At 45.8% G+C, this 17,069-nt stretch overlaps 1 protein-coding gene across 3 annotated transcripts in view; it reads right to left on the bottom strand.

The window, feature by feature from the left end:
- Positions 1–17,069, bottom strand: part of LOC147095816 (uncharacterized) — a 76,442-nt gene that overhangs the window by 27,593 nt on the left and 31,780 nt on the right. For all 3 annotated transcript variants that reach the window (XM_085974815.1, XM_085974816.1, XM_085974817.1), the window contains exons 6-7: positions 13,900–14,025; positions 1,923–2,018 (exon numbers count right to left, since the gene is read on the bottom strand). In XM_085974815.1, coding sequence (XP_085830941.1) covers positions 1,923–2,018; positions 13,900–14,025 — 222 coding nt within the window. The remainder of the gene's footprint in view (positions 1–1,922; positions 2,019–13,899; positions 14,026–17,069) is intronic.

The following is a 17,069-nucleotide window of genomic DNA, read 5'->3' as shown; positions in this document are numbered from 1 at the left end:
TCTATCTCCACCTTAAATATATTCAATGACTCCGCCTCCACAGCTCTCTGGGGAAGAGAATTCCAAAGATTCACGACCCTCAGAGAAGAAATTCCTCCTCATTTCCGATTTAAAAAGGTGCCCCCTTATTCTGAAATTATGCCCCCTAGTTCTAGATTCCCCCACGAGGGGAAACATCCTCGCAGCATCTACCCTGTCAAGCCCCTTCTGAATCTTATATGTTTCAATAAGATCCCCTCTCATTCTTCTAAACTCCAATGAGTATAGGCCCAACCTGCTCAACCTTTCCTCATAAGACAACCCCTTCATCTCTGGAATCAACCTCGTGAACCTTCTCTGAACTGCCTCCAATGCAAGTATATCCTTCCTTAAATAAGGAGACCAAAACTGTACGCAGTACTCCAGGTGTGGTCTCACCAACGCCCTGTACAGTTGTAGCAGGACTTCCCTACTTTTATACTCCATTCCCTTTGCAATAAAGGCCAACATTCCATTTGCCTTCCTAATTACTTGCTGTATCCACATGCTAATATTTTGTGATTCATGTACAAGGACCCCCTGATCCCTCTGCACCTCAGCATTTTGTAATCTCTCCCCATTTAAATCATTTGCTTTTTAATTTTTCCTACCAATGTGGATAACCTTGCATTTCCCCACATTAAACTCCATCTGCCAGATTTTTGCCCACTCACTTAGCCTATCTATATCCCTTTGGAGATTCCTCCACACAACTTGCTTTCCCACCTATCTTTGTATCATCAGCAAATTTGGCTACATTACATTCGGTCCCTTCATCCAAGTCATCAATATAGATTGTAAATAGTTGAGGCCCCAGCACTGATCACTGCGGCACCCCACTAGTTACAGTTTGCCAACCTGAAAATGATCCATATATCCCGACTCTCTGTTTTTTGTTAGTTAGCCAATCCTCTATCCATGCTAATATATTACCCCCAACCCCGTGAGCTCTTATCTTGTGCAGCAACCTTTTATGTGGCACCTTATCGAATGCCTTCTGGAAATCCAAATACACGACTTCTGCTGGTTCCCCTTTATCCACCCTGCTCGTTACATCCTCAAAGAACTCCAGCAAATTTGTCAAACATGATTTCCCTTTCATAAAACCATGCTGACTCTGCTTGACTATATTGTGCTTTTCTAAATGTCCTGCTACCACTTCCTTAGTGTCAGCCTAGATTTTGTGCTCAAGTCTCTGGAGTGGGACTTGAGCCGACAACCTTCTGACTCAGAGGTGCGAGTGCTACCAACTGACACCATGATATGAGAATAGACTTGAGAGTCTGTGACTATTTCCACTGGATTTCAAAATTATGTAGGGTTTTGACAGAGTGAACAGGGAAAGACTATTTTCTCTGGCTGGAGAATCAATGACCACGGATCGTCAATTTAAAATGATCACCGAGAGGGTAATTTAAACAAAGTAATTTAAACTTTGGGCGGCAGTGTAAAACGGGTGATATTGGATCGGCCGCCCATTATACACCCGCCCAATTTTCCTTTCCATCGAAGTCAAAAGTTAAAATTACCCCCCAGAGAGTGAGGAGAAAGGCTTGAAGAAATTTCTTTACTCAAGAAATAGTGCCAGTGGGAATGGTTGAGACAGGGTCCATTGCATCTCTTGAGGGAAAATTGGATAAATATTTGAAGCAGAGGAAGATACACAGCTAAGGGGAAAGAATGGGGCAGTGGGGTTAGATTTGGATTGGTCTAGCAAAGAGCTGGCACAGACACAATGGGCCAAAGGCCCTCCTTCTGCACTGTAAAATTCAATGGTTCGATGGCTCCCCATGAAAACTGTGGCAAAAATAACTGAGCAATTAGGTCTCCTAATCACAGTTTTCCTCATGGGTTGTTACTTCAGAATTGATTTGTTGGCTACAACTTTATCATTGAACACTCACCAGCTTGTTTCATTATTTCCGCAAGTAGAATACTTGACGCACATATCACAATGATGCCACCCAATGGAGTTACTACATCCAGCGTGACACGGCAAACTAGGAACAAATAAAACAGAAAGAATCAGAGAGCACGAACACATATACACACACACACACACACACGTCTGCCTCCAGCTGTGCCTCTGGGGAATGCAACTGGTCAATAAAAGTACAGGGAAGATTTTCCTGTTCCTGCGCTTGGGATTATTGGATCATCTGGGTGCAGTGAATACAGAAAAACCGGTGGGGAGGAGCACACGCCCCGAACAGAGCCCATTCCATTCTCCATGCATTTAAATTAACGGACAGAAAATCAGGTGGCCTCCCTTATAGATGTCTGCTTCTCTCTGCCGGAGTCTCTGGGAACGGTAGTTTAGTGGTTGTGTTACTGGACTAGTAATCTAGATGCCTGGACTAATGATCTGGGTAAGACATGAGTTCAAATCCCACCATGGCAGCTGTGGAAATCAAATTCAGGTAATTCAATAAATCTGGACTTAAAAGCTAACATCAGTACTGGAGACCGTGAAACTACTGGATTGTCATAAAAACCCATCTGATTCACTAATGTCCTTTAGGGAAAGAAACCTGCCATCCTTACCTGGTCTGGCCTATACATGACTCCAGACCCACAGCAATGTGGTTGACTCTTAACTGCCCCTCTGAAATGGCTTGGCAACTCAGTTGTCAAGGAGGTGGCTCGCCACCACATTCTAAAGGACAATTAGGGATGGGCAATAAATGTTGGCCTGGCCAGCGACACCCACAGCCTGTGAATGGATTTTAAAAAATAGCTGTGCCCAGATGATCGAATAATCCCAGCAACAGGAACATTTGCCTCATTACCAAGGTTGTGGTCCCCATGTCAGTGTGTAGGTGTCAGCTGTGGCTCAGCGTTAGCACTCTCACTTCGGAGTCATAGGTTCAAGCCCCACACCAGAGATTTGAGCACATAACCTAGGCTGGCACTTCAGTGTGACACTGTTGGAGGTGCCGTCTTTTGGATGAGATCCTATTTGTCCTCTCAGTTGGATGCTAAAAGATCCCCATGCAAAACATTGGTTCGGCCTCAACTGGAGTATTATGAATATGATATGATTGGGATTACGGAAACATGGCTCCAGGGTGGCCATGGCTGGGAACTCAGCACCCAGGGGTATTCAATATTCAGGAAAGATAGGCAAAAAGGAAAAGGAGGTGGGGTAGCATTGCTGGTTAAACAGGGGATTAACACAATTGAAAGGAAGGATATGAGCTCTGATGATGTGGAATCTGTATGGGTAGAACTGAGTAATACCAAGGGGCAGAAAACGTTCGAGAGAGTGGTATATAGACCTCCAAACAGTAATGCGGAGGTCGGGGATGGCATTAAACGGGAAATTAGAGAAGCGTGCAATAAGGGCACAGCAGTTATCATGGGTGACTTTAATCTACATATAGATTGGGCTAACCAAATTAGTAACAATACTGTGGAGGAGGAATTCCTGGAGTGTATACAGGATGGTTTCCTGGACCAATATGTCGAGGAACCAACTAGAGATCAGGCCATCTTAGACTGGGTCAGAGTGATCATAATATGATAGAATTCTTCATTAAGATGGAGAGTGAAGTAGTTGACTCAGAGACTAGGGTCCTGAATTTAAATAAAGGAGACTATGATGGTCTGAGGTGCAAGTTGGGTAGGATTGATTGGGGAATGTCACTCAAAGGGTTGACGGTGGATGGGCAATGGCAAACATTCAAAGATCGCATGGATGAACTACAGAATTTGTTCATCCCAGTTTGGCACAAAAATAAAACAAAAATGGTGACTCAACCGTGGCTAACAAGGGAAATTGGGGACAGCATAAGATCCAAGGAGAGGACATATAAATTGGCCAGAAAAAGCAGTAAACCTGAGGATTGGGAGCAGTTTAGTATTCAACAAAGGAGGACAAAGGGATTAATTAAGAGGGGGAAAATAGAGTATGAGAGTAAGCTTGCGAGGAACATAAAAACTGACTGTAAAAGCTTTTATAGATACGTGAAGAGAAAAAGATTGGTGAAGTCAAGCGTAGGTCTCTTGCATTCAGAATCAGGGGAATTTATAATGGGGAACAAAGAAATGGGATGGCAATTAAATACATACTTTGGTTCTGTCTTCACAAAGGAGGACACAAATAACCTCACAAAGATGTCGGGGAACATAGGTTCTAATGAAAGGGAGGAACTGATAGAAATCAGTATTTGTAGGGAAATGGTGTTAGGGAAATTGATGGGATTGAGGGCCGATAAATCCCCAGGGCCTGATAATCTACATCCTAGGGTACTTAAGGAAGTGGCCCTAGAAATAGTAGATGCATTGCTGGTCATCTTCCAAAATTCGATAGACCTGGAACAGTACCCATGGATTGGTGGGTAGCTAATGTTACCCCACTGTTCAAAAAGGGTGGTAGAGAGAAAACGGGGAATTACAGACCGGTAAGCCCGACATCGGTAGTGGGGAAAATGCTAGAGTCCATTATAAAGGATGTAATAGCAGAGCACTTGGAAAAAAGTGACCGGATTGGACAAAGTCAACATGGATTTACAAAAGGTAAATCGTGCTTGACTAATCTACTGGAATTTTTTGAGGATGTAACTGGTAAAATAGATATGGGGGAACCAGTGGATGTGGTGTATTTGGATTTTAAAAAGGCTTTCGATAAGGTCCCGCATAAGAGATTAGCGTGTAAAATTAAGGCACATGGGATTGGGGGCAAGGTATTGACTTGGATAGAGAACTGGTTGGCAGACAGAAAGCAAAGAGTTGGAATAAACGGCTCTTTTTCCAAGTGGCAGGCAGTGACTAGTGGGGTACCGCAGGGATCAGTCCTTGGAGCCCAGCTGTTCACAATATATATTAATGATCAGGACGAGGGAACTAGATGTAATATCTCCAAGTTTGCAGACGACACAAAGCTGGGTGGGCGTGTGTGCTGTGAGGAGGATGCCGAGAAACTCCAGTATGATTTGGACAGGTTGGGTGATTGGGCAGAAGCATGGCAGATGCAATATAATGTGGATAAATGCGAGGTTATCCACTTTGGTGTCAAAAACAGGAAGGCAGACTATTATCTGAATGGCAATAGATTGGGAGAAGGGGAAGTGCAACGAGACCTGGGCGTCCTTGTGCACCAGTCGCTGAAAGTAAGCATGCAGGTGCAGCAGGCGGTTAAGAAGGCAAATGGTATGTTGGCCTTCGTAGCAAGAGGGTTTGAGTACAGGAACAAGGATGTCTTGCTGCAGTTGTACAGGGCCTTGGTGAGAACACATTTTGAGTATTGTGTGCAGTTTTGGTCGTCTGAGGAAGGATGTGCTTGCCATGGAAGGAGTGCAGTGAAGATTCACCAGACTGATACCTGGGATGGCAGGAATGACGTATGAGGAGAGATTGGGTCGATTGGGCTTGTACTCACTGGAGTTTAGAAGACTGAGAGAGGATCTCATTGAAACTTATAAAATTCTAACAGGACTAGACAGACTAGATGCTGGAAGGATGTTCCCGATGGTCGGGGAGTCCAGAACCAGGGGTCACAGTCTAAGGATAAGGGGTAAGCCATTTAGGACAGAGATGAGGAGGAATTTCTTCACCCAGAGAGTGGTGACCCTGTGGAATTCCCTACCACAGAAGGCAGTAGAGGCCAATTCATTAAATATATTCAAGAAGGATTTGGATATATTTCTTAAGGCTAAAGGGATCAAGGGATATGGAGAGGAGGCAGGGACACGGTACTGAATTTGGATGATCAGCCATGATCTCATTTAATGGCGGAGCAGGCTCGAGGGGCCGAATGGCCTACTCCCATCTTCTATGTTTCTATGTTTCTATTGTGTCTAATTCTGAGCACCGCACTTTAGGAAGGATGTGAAGACCTTAAAGAGGGTGCAGAAAAGATTGAAGAGAATGATTTCAAGGATGAAGGACTTCAGTTACGTGGATAGACGAGAGAAGGCTGTTCTCCTTAGAGCAGCGAAGGTTGAGAGGAGATTTGATAGAGGTGTTCAAAATCACGATGGGTCGAGACAAACTGTTCCCATCGGCGGAAGGGTCGAGAACCAGAGGACACAGATTTAAGGTGATTGGCAAAAGAACCAAAGGTGACATGAGGAAAAACATTTTTATGCAGCGAGTGGTTAAGACCTGAAATGCACTGCCTGAAAGGGTGGTCGATGCAGACTCAATCGTGGCTTTCAAAAGGGAATAGGATAAGTACCTGAAGGAAAATATTTGCAGGGTTATAGGGAAAGGGCAGCGGAGTGGGACTAGCTGAAGTGCTCTTGCAGAGAGCCGGCACGGGCTCGACGGGCCGAATGTCCTCCTTCTGTGCTGTAATCATTCTACGATTCTATGAATATTCGAAGAGGAGCAGGGAAGTTCTCCCTGATGTCCTGGTTAATATTTATCCCTCAACCAACAACTAAAATCAGACAGCCTGGTCATTTCCTTCATTGCTGTTTGTGGGACCTTGCTGTGTGCAAATTGCCTACCAAATTTCCTTCATTGCAGCAACAACAACAACTTGTATTCATATAGCGCCTTTAATGTAATAAAACGTCCCAAAGCGCTGCACAGGAGTATTTTAAGACAAAAATTTGACAACAGTGACTACACTTGAGAAAGTACTTCATTGGCTGTAAAGCGCTTTGGGACGTCCTGAGGTTGTGAAATGTGCTGTAGAAACGCATGTACTTGCAGTGCACAGAATTCTCAGCCTAATTTCTGTAAGGTATAGAAGATAATCACTAATACACTTTTAAAAATCCACTCAAATTACAAAAATAATAATGAATTTTAAAAATGTTATTTCTCTCCGTTCTTGCTCCCAGTTTGTTCCTGGTCTCCCAAGTGAAATTAAAAGTGACAATGTTACTGTTTTAGGGCTTTCCTCTCGGAGTTAATTGGAAAACCTTGCACTGGCCCTCTCTGAACTTTCTTCACGCTCTGTCAGTCCGTTTATCTCGGTCATTATTTGTTTCCCAAGTACAGCACAGCTGGAGGCCATTCGGCCCATTGTGCCTGTGCCGGTGACAGTTCATTGTCTGGAGCTATCAGCAAAGAAACTCTGCACATTGCTCTGACTCCCTCTGACCCTTGACCCCAATCCCGAGGAGGGGAAAGGGGTGGTTATTAATATATAGGGGACAGGCGCCTGAGCTAGCGATGCCCACCCAGCATAAGCAGTGAAATCTGAGAGCAGCAGCCTGCCACTGGGAGACGGGGAGCCACAGGCTGACCCAACTAATAACAATAACTTGCATTTATATAGCCTCTTTAATGGAGTAAAACATCCCAAGGTGCATCGCATGAGCGTAATCAAAAATAATTTGACCCTGAGCCACATAAGGACAGGTGACCAAAAGCTTGGTCAAAGAGGTTGGTTTTAAGGAGCGTCTTTAAAGGAGGAGAGAGAGGTAGAGAGGTTTAGGGAGGGAATTCCAGAGCTTAGGGCCTAGACAGCTGAAGGCATGGCCGCCAATGGTGGAGCGATTAAAATCGGGGTGCGCAAGAAGTCAGAATTGGAGGAGCGCAGAGATTTTGGAGAGCTATAGGGCTGGAGGAGATTATACAGATAGGGAGGGGTAAGGCCAGGGAGGGATTTGAAAACAAGGTTGAGAATTTTAAAATTGAGGTGTTACCAGACTGGGAGCCAATGTAGGTCAGCGAGCGATGGGCGAACGGGACTTGGTGCGAGTTAGGATACGAACAGCTGAGTTTGGATGAGCTCAAGTGTAATGACGGGAATCGGTGGGAATCGCGGACTGAGCAGCTGTATAAAGGCTCCCGAGACCCAGGTACGGTTTACCAATCTCCAATCTTGGAACTCAGAGGGAAGGAGAGAGGTAAAAAGTAATCCAAGTGTGACGTCACCAGAAAGCGGGTAAGTGATTGGTTGGTGAGTATTTCTCTCTTTTTTAAGCTTAAACTCTGTGGTTTATAGTTTCTAAGGTGCGATATTCATCATCTAGAATCGGGGCAGAGGGTATTTAAGAATAATATTAATAAATTTAATTAATTACATAGAATGGGAGATCAGGTGATGTGTTGCTGCTGCAATATGTGGGAGCTGCTGGACACCATTGATGCTCATGGTGATCACATTTGCAGTAAGTCCTAATTGCAGTGTGCGAACTGAATGGCAGTATAACTGGGCTCTCCTGTCTCATGTCTGTCTTACACAAGCAGCAGTATAACTGGGCTCTCCTGTCTCATGTCTGTCTTACACAAGCAGCAGTATAACTGGGCTCTCCTGCCTCATGTCTGTCTTACACAAGCAAAAATATAACACGGCTTCTTGAAAAAAAGATGGATGGGAGACTAGGAAAGAAGATCAAGTTGCAAGAGAGAAAAATAAGGACAAATGCACACTCTGTTGCAGTAAAGGGATCATGGAAATAATTTGCTCAGTGACGAGGCCATAAATGTATTTGTAGTGTATGTACCTTTAAGGGGAGAACTACTTTTTACAGCTCCTGTATACTGTAGTACCGGCAGTGACCACACCTGTATATAAACCCTGAGTAGGGATCTGTACTTTTAGTTTTAGAGCAACCCTCATCCAGTAAACACCTGTTGATTGTTCCTCTGCAGTCTCTGTCGATTTATTGAAGGACACTCTACCTAAAGATACCCAGATTTAACATTGGCGACGAGTCGTTTCGAACCTACCTGCAACTCTGAAGAAGGCCGATTCCACCAGTGCGGGTGTCGACCATCCAGGGAGGACTTGAGCATCGCAGAGGAGGCTGTGGAGAGCTGGGCTTGGTTCTCCAGTCGCGATGATCCAGCACAGCGGGCTGGCAGCAGGTACGGCGCAGACCCTTCCCAGACAGCAGCGGCGGGAGCCGACCGACAGCACAGAAAAAGGCCGAGCAGCGTCGATGGGTAAGAGAGAGGGTAAAGCGCACAGGGCGCAGCCGGGGTTGAAGACCGAGCGGCGTCAACGAGAGAGGGTAAAGTGCACAGGGCGCAGCCGGGGTTGAAGACCGAGTGGCGTCGACGGAAAAAAGAGAGGGTAAAGCGCACAGGGCGCAGCCGGGGTTCTGGACCGAGCGGCGTCAATGAGAGGCGCGCAGGAAAACGCGCAGAGTGCAGCCGGTGTTCAAGGGCTGAGCAGCGTCCGCGGGGGAAGAAAGGAAAGTGCGGGAGACGCCATTTGGGCCGCAGCGGAGAAGAAGGGAGAGCTCGGGAAGAAAGGAAAGCGCGGGAGGCGCCATTTTGAGCCAGCGGAGAAGAAGGGAGAGCGCGGGAGACACCATTTTTAGCCAGTCTAACCACACCCAGGGATGCCGAAGAGTGGCAGTGTCACGGCGTTCGACAATGAAGTCAAAGATTGGGTGACATATGTAGAACGCATAGAAGTGTACTGCAAGGCAAATGAAGTGCCAGATGCCAGGAAAGCACTGGTATTGTTGAATTCCATGGGTGCAAAAACATACGGCTTACTGCGAAACCTAGTAACCCCAGAGAAGCCAGTGGAAAAGGATTTTGAAAGCATAGTGGCAATCCTACAGGACCACTTAAACCCCACACCGCTGCTGATAGCAGAAAGTTTTAAGTTTCACAAAAGGAACCAGCATAAAGACGAAAGTAATGCTGAGTATTTAACGGAACTGCGCAAGCTATCGAAACACTGCCAGTTTGGAACGGGACTAGCAGATACTTTAAGGGACAAGTTTGTGTGTGGGCATCAAAGTGAAGGAACCCAGAAACGGCTTCTATCAGAAAAGGATCTTACGCTGGACAAGGCTTTCAGCATGGCAGTATCACACGAAGCAGCCGCACAGGGCGCTGCAGAGATACAACGGAGACCGCAAGAATATGGCACAAATAAAATGTCATATGGAGCAGTGAAGTGTTATCGCTGCGGCAGAACAACACATGACCATAAGGATTGTTGGTTCAAGAACCAAGTGTGCAGACAGTGTGGAAAAGTAGGACACATAGCAAGAGTCTGCAGGTCGGGAAAGAAAACCAGCAGCAAGAAATCTCCACAGGAGAAGTACAAAAAGGTACATAAGGTGACGGAGAGTAGTTCAGACGAACAGAAAAGTGATACAGACTCCGGAAGCAAGGAGCTGGGTTGTCTGAAACTACATAATGTAATCAAAATGGAGGATCACCAAACTATCTGGGTCACGCTCAAGATAGACGGAGTCCAAGTGAAAATGGAATTGGACACAGGATCAGCCCTAACAGTCATAAACCGAAGGGACTACAAGCGGCTATTCTCACATATACCCTTGAGAGATACAGAGATTGTCTTGAAGACGTACACGGGGCAAAAAGTCTACCCCAAAGGAAAAATAAGGGTGAACGTGATATACAACGGCAAGGAAACACCAAAAATTGACCTATATGTATTGCCAGATGGAGGACCACCACTACTAGGACGTGAATGGATCCGGAAGATACAGTTAGATTGGTATTCCATACAAGCACTGACGGTAGATGCCAAAAAGGATGACGACGTCACACCTGGACGACTGTCAAAAATGCTAACTGATGCACAAGAAGTGTTCCAGGAGGGACTCAGAACACTAAAAGGCATAACAGCGACGATCAAAATAGAGGAAAATGCAAGCCCAAAGTTTTTTAAGGCCTTATGCGATCCGCCCAGCCGTCGAAGCAGAGCTGGAAGGGTTGGAATGTTCTGGAGTACTGTCCAAAGTGGACTGGAGCGAGTGGGCTACACCCATCGTTCCTGTAATGAAGAGGTCATTGAGTAATACGCCTGGGGAACCAAAGAAGGTTCGCATCTGTGGGGACTTTAAGGTGACAGTGAACCCAGTCCTTCACACGGCACAATATCCGCTTCCGCGAATTGAAGATATTTTCTGTAGTGTCTGAGTATAAATAATACACAGACTGCAGGAGAACAATAATAACAGGTATTTACTGAACAGAGGGTAACTTAAGACTGAAGTACAGAAGCCTGCTATGGCTTTATATACAGGGGTGGTCACTGCCGGTACTGCAGTATAGAATCAGTTCTTCTTTTAAAGGTACATACACAACATTTTCGACTCACTATCTGGAGGAAAACGCTTCACTAAGATTGATCTGGCCCAGACGTACCTGCAAATGGAGGTAGAAGAAGCCTCGAAACAGTACCTCACGATCAACACTCACAAAGGTCTCTACCAATACAACCGGCTGGTGTTCGGGGTAGCATCAGCTCCGGCTATTTGGCAAAGGGCAATGGATCAAGTCCTGCAAGGGATTCCAGGGACGCAGTGTTATTTGGACGACATCCTGGTCACAGGCGAAAATGACAGTGATCACCTCGCCAACCTGGAGCACGTGCTCACTAGATTGAAGGAATATGGGCTATGAGCTAATCGCCACAAATGCGAGTTTTTCCAGAAGCAGATCTCGTATTGTGGCCACGTTATTGACGAAGAGGGGTTACATAAGTCCCCTGAAAAGATTGAGGCAGTAGTCAAGGCTCCAGCACCGGAAAATGTGTCACAACTGAGGTCTTTCCTCGGGCTGGTGAACTATTACCATAATTCTTGCCGAATTTGTCTACAGTACTACACCCACTGAACACCCTAATGCAAACGGGGGTACCATGGAAGTGGAATGACGAATGTAAACGAGCTTTCCAGAAGTGCAAAGAATTGATCACATCAAAAGAGGTGTTGGCTCATTTCAACCCAGCACTACCAATTTGGTTGGCGTGTGATGCATCACCCTATGGTATTGGTGCGGTGCTGTCGCACAAATTCCTGGACGGCTTGGAGAGGCCAGTAGCCTTTGCGTCTCGGTCACTAACCTCAGCCGAGCGTAACTACGCCCAGATTGACAGGGAGGCCCTTAGCCTAGTGTGGGGAGTAAAAAAGTTCAACCACTATCTGCACGGGCAGAAATTCACCTTGCTGACTGACCACCAACCACTTGTCTCCATCTTTAATCCAAAGAAGGGCGTTCCGGTGATGACTGCGCAACGGCTACAAAGATGGTCCCTTTTTCTAGGGGCGAACCAATATGAAATAGACTATAAGGGCACGAAACAGCATGGAAACGCTGATGGGCTATCACGCCTGCCACTGCCTACTGTGGAGGAAGCACCAGCAGTGGACACTGTCAAAATATTTTATTCGATTATAATTGAACGCTTGCCAGTAACTAACGCGGATATAGAGAGGGAGACCCGAAATGACCCGACACTGTCTCGGGTATATGATTTGACGGTGAAGGGATGGCCAACACATGGCGACTCACTGTTGCCAGCATTCTCATCCAGAAGACAACAGCTGTCAGTATGCCAGGGCACCTTGGTGTGTGGATCCCGAGTGGTAATTCCACCCAAGTTAAGGGAGAGAGTGCTCAATGAGCTTCACGAAGGCCATCTGGGAGGGGTGAAAATGAAAAGCCTTGCTAGGGCTTATGTGTGGTGGCCAGGGATCGATCAGCAAATCGAGGACCTGACAAAGAGCTGCTCAGGATGCCAGAAGGTCCAAAATGCACCACCACATGCCCCTCTACACCCATGGGAGTGGCCCTCATCTCCATGGCAACGGGTGCATATTGATTTTGTTGGTCCATTCATGGACTCAATGTTCTTAATAGCCGTGGATGTGCACTCGAAATGGCCTGAGGTGATCAAAATGTCCTCCACCACCACGGAGAAAACGATTGCAGTCCTACGGACCATATTTGCCAGGAACGGCTTGCCAGAGCAGATTTGCTCTGATAACGGACCACAGTTTGTGTCTGAAGAGTTTCGGAAATTTATGAGAAGGAATGGGGTAAGGCATTACACATCTGCCCCGTATCATCCAGCCACAAATGGATTCGTACAAACCTTTAAAAAGGCAGTAAGGGCCATGTGCGATGACGACATTCCACTGCAGCATAAGGTGGACAATTTCCTGTTAGCCTACAGAAATGCGACACATGCAGTTACCAACCAGACCCCGGCCATGATGTTCTTTAACCGAAGGTTGAGATCTCGTCTGGATTTGCTCAGACCAAATGTACGAAGAAATGTTGAGAATAAGCAATTCCAGCACATCAAATGAGAAGCCGACAAGGAGCTTCAATGTAGGGCAACCAGTCTTGGCCCACGACTACCGAACAGAGAAATGGCAACCAGGAACGATATGCACACGGCAGGGGCCACTAATGTACAGTGGATGTTGGGGAGAACATTGTGAGACGCCGTGTCGACCAGATCCTAGCGTCACAGGAACGAGTCAAACCCATATCTCGCGTACCTGGTGATGAACCCGATATACAGGTAGCATCTACCCCAGAAACAGTAGCATCGGAAGCTGATGAACCAACCGACGACAGGGGGCCAGAATCGCCTCCGCACCAAGAGCAAGGCACTCAGGAAAGGCACTATCTGGAAAGGATCAGGAAGCTGCCCCAAAGACTGAATTTATAAATGGACTATTTTCAGTTAATGTTGCATGTTAAAAGTGTTAACTGTTAAATGAATGTTATGGTACTGTTAATCTAAAAGGGGAGGAATTGTAGTGTATGTACCTTTAAGGGGAGAACTACTTTTTACAGCTCCTGTATACTGTAGTACTGGCAGTGACCACACCTGTATATAAACCCTGAGTAGGGATCTGTACTTTTAGTTTTAGAGCAACCCTCATCCAGTAAACACCTGTTGATTGTTCCTCTGCAGTCTCTGTCGATTTATTGAAGGACACTCTACCTAAAGATACCTAGATTTAACAGTATTCACCAACACTCGCGCTTGTTTTGGGAGCCAGTGGCCAATTACATAGCAACGGCAGGACTTATAGAAAGGGCATTAAAGCCACAGAGAATGTACAATGTAGATTAGCAGGATGAGGTTAATGGGTTTCTTTAAATGGAGCAGAGATTGCTAAGAGGAAATTTAATATAGGGTATTAAAAGAATGATGCAAATAAGAATGCAACTCATGTTTGAACTTACGTTTGGTCGACCAAATCTTATTTAACCTTTTCGAGTCGCAGCCCACCATACTCCAAGATGATAATATGTTTAATATTAGCAGGATAAATAAAAGCACCAACATAAACCGGGTGATTCCGGAATGTCCTATTAAAAGAACAAAAGATGAATAAAATTACACACATTCACAGGTTAGATAAGAAATACAACAAAACGAGATATACCTTAAGGGAATTCTTTAATTATAGATCATAGATATTTACAGCACAGGAGGCAGCTGTTTGGTCTATTAGGCCTGTGCCGGCTTGTTGCTCGAGTGATCCACAACTAATTGCACTGCCCCGCTCACTCCCCATAGGCTCCCCAATTTTCCCTTAAAAGATGCAATGGTCTCTGCCTCAACCGCTCCCGATAACAGAGCATTCCATGCTCCAAAAGCCCTCAAAGTAAAGGGATTCTTGCTACTCTCTCTCCTCACTCTGTGACAAATTTAAATTGATGCAGTCGTGTTTCCTACATTACAACAGTGACCACACTTCAAAAGTACTTCATTGGCTGTAAAGCGCTTTGGGATGTCCCGAGGTTGCGAAAGATGCTGTATAAATGCAAGTCTCTCTTGTTTGGGCTCTCAGACTAGCACCATAACCACTACACTACCACACCCACTGGATGACATAGTGGGCCAGAAATTTGTGAACGGGGCTTGCCGCGCGTGCAAGGTCCCGATTTGCACTTACCCGACGCGCCTGCCGATCACCTCCAGGGACGCCTGGAATTCCATTTTGAATCTGAAGAATCCCGGGCAGCGTTTGACGTCACGCCGCCCAGGAGTGCAGCCAACGCGAAGCCTGGAGCGCGCTGTGCAACTGAGACACGCCCCTTGAGGTCTCAGTTTAACAGGACACGCCCCCAATGTTTCTGCCAAGCTGCTAAGCATTTTTACATGCAAAGCAGCAGTTTAAATAGGTTTTTGGAAGTTTTTTGAAGCTTTTGGTAACTTTTATAAACTTTTAAAAACGTTTACATTATTTTGAAGAATCTGAAGTAGTTTTAAACAGAATTAAAGCAATTTAAAGACTTTTAAAAGCCCTAAAAGAATTTTTTAAATTCCATTTATTTATTTAGCAATGTCGTCGTCATACGTGTCTTCACACTGTTCCCTTTGGGGAACTGTATGAAGTAGTGGAAGGATTTATGGCCGTGATTAACGCTCATTCCGTGACCGTAACCATCTTTGAACCAGCCATTAGGGCGGTTAGTCCTATGGCGGGAGGGTTTTACGGGCTCCCACAAGCTATACAAGGAGGGGGGTCCACCCACACCCACGGACGCAAATATCCCACTGGATGTCAACCCAGAATTTAGAGCCGGAGCTCCGACTCCACTTGCCGGGACTGTCTGGAGCGGGGTTCGAAACCCTACCCTGATCTGGCCCAGCGGCGGGGATCCTACCGCTATGCCAAAGGCCCAATCCGATTAGCAACGTGAAATGGCTGGAATGAGCACAATTCACGGCATTAAAAGAACTCACAATTGAACTGATGATGACCTCAGCAATCTCCTCAAGGAGGTGGAGGCGCAGCGCCTGCTCATCATTGGTAATGAGAAGTCAAAGGCGCCGCAAAAAGGGCAGATGATAGCTTGGTCTTTCAAGTGGCAGCATAGGGCTCCAGTCACGGAGAGGGAAAAGGCGCAGGAAACGTATGGGTGTCACCTTTTGTGCGGAGTGGGCCTTTTGCGTAGCAGTAAGCATCCCCGCCGCTGGGCCAGAAGGAGTAGGGTTTCGAACCCCACTCCAGACAGTCCCGGCAAGTGGAGTCGGAGCTCCAACTATAAATTCTGGGTGGACATCCAGCGGGATACTTGCGTCCGTGGGTGTGGGTGGCCCCCCCCCTCAGATGGGTTGTGGGAGCCTGTAAAACCCTCACGCCATAGGGCTAACCACCCTAATGGCTGGTTCAAAGATGGTTACGGTCACGGAATGAGCGTTAATCACGGCCATAAATCCTTCCACCACTTCATACAGTTCCTGAAAGGGAACAGTGTGAGGATACGTACGACGATGATCTCTTGCGCAATGCACCTCCTTGGACCCTCAGTCGCAGATGCGAGGGGGCAAATCGTGCAATTGTTAAATTTTTCATTTTATTGACATGTAAAATGTTGGCCCAGTAATTCCCTTCCAAATGCGCGAGTACGGTCGGGGTACTTACGCGTCTGGCCGGAGGAAATGCCGGTTTTCAGCATGCACAGCGCATGCGGGGAAAACCGGCATTTCCTGTCCTCTGAACGAAGGGGTTCAGAGGCAGAACGCGTGCGCAGTAAAATTCGCCGCTTTCATTCATGCTTTCAGTGAGGTCAAGTCCTTACAACTTACACATGAAAAAAACATGGGTACAGTTGCTCCAGAGGCTGTGGAGGAAGATATTTCTTATCGTGGAGCTTCTGAAAGTATGTATGTCTGTATATATTCCTTTGCGTGTTATGTATATATTCCTTTACTTATGTGTATGAATGTATTATTTAATTATGACTTTCAGAGAAAGTAACTTATTGGAAAATCATAATTAAAAACATACATTCATACACATAAGTAAAGGAATATAAAACATACATACATATACGTAAAGGAATATATGCGGACATACATACATAATTACTTATTACTGATGAAAAGTTTCTTTCTTAAAAGTGCTGGAAATGTTACATTACTCATTTTAGAACACTCATTTTCACATTCAATTCACACAGCCACAATTGCTCCTTCTACCTACCGTTCTGAAAACCCGTTTAAAAAAAAAAATTTAAACTTTAAAACTTACTTAAAATTTTTTAAAATAACTTCCCTCCCTTTCCCAAACAAAAATATTGCCTTTCAGAAGCTCCACGATAAAATATATCTTCCTCCGCAGCCTTGGAACAACTTTACACATGCTTTTTTCAAGTGTAACTTGTAAAGGCTTACCCGCACTGAATCCATGAATGAAATCAACAAAGTTCACTGCGCAAGCGCTGCCTGTGCTGTCGCACGCGCTGTGCCTATGAACCCCTTCGTTCTGAGGACTGGCAATGCCGGCGTTCCCCGCATGCGCTGTGCATGCTGAACGCCGGCATTTCCAACGGCCAGATGCGTGAGTACCCAAACCGTACTCACGCATTTGGTCACGAATTTCTGGCCCATTATGTCAGAA

This window comes from Somniosus microcephalus, unplaced genomic scaffold, assembly GCF_052327205.1.
Source record: "Somniosus microcephalus isolate GS21.2 unplaced genomic scaffold, FLI_Smic_1.0 unresolved_chr1, whole genome shotgun sequence".
In the NCBI taxonomy this organism is placed as follows: domain Eukaryota; kingdom Metazoa; phylum Chordata; class Chondrichthyes; order Squaliformes; family Somniosidae; genus Somniosus; species Somniosus microcephalus.
Note: the sequence above shows the minus strand (reverse complement) of the source record. Positions and strands in the feature narration are given on the sequence as shown.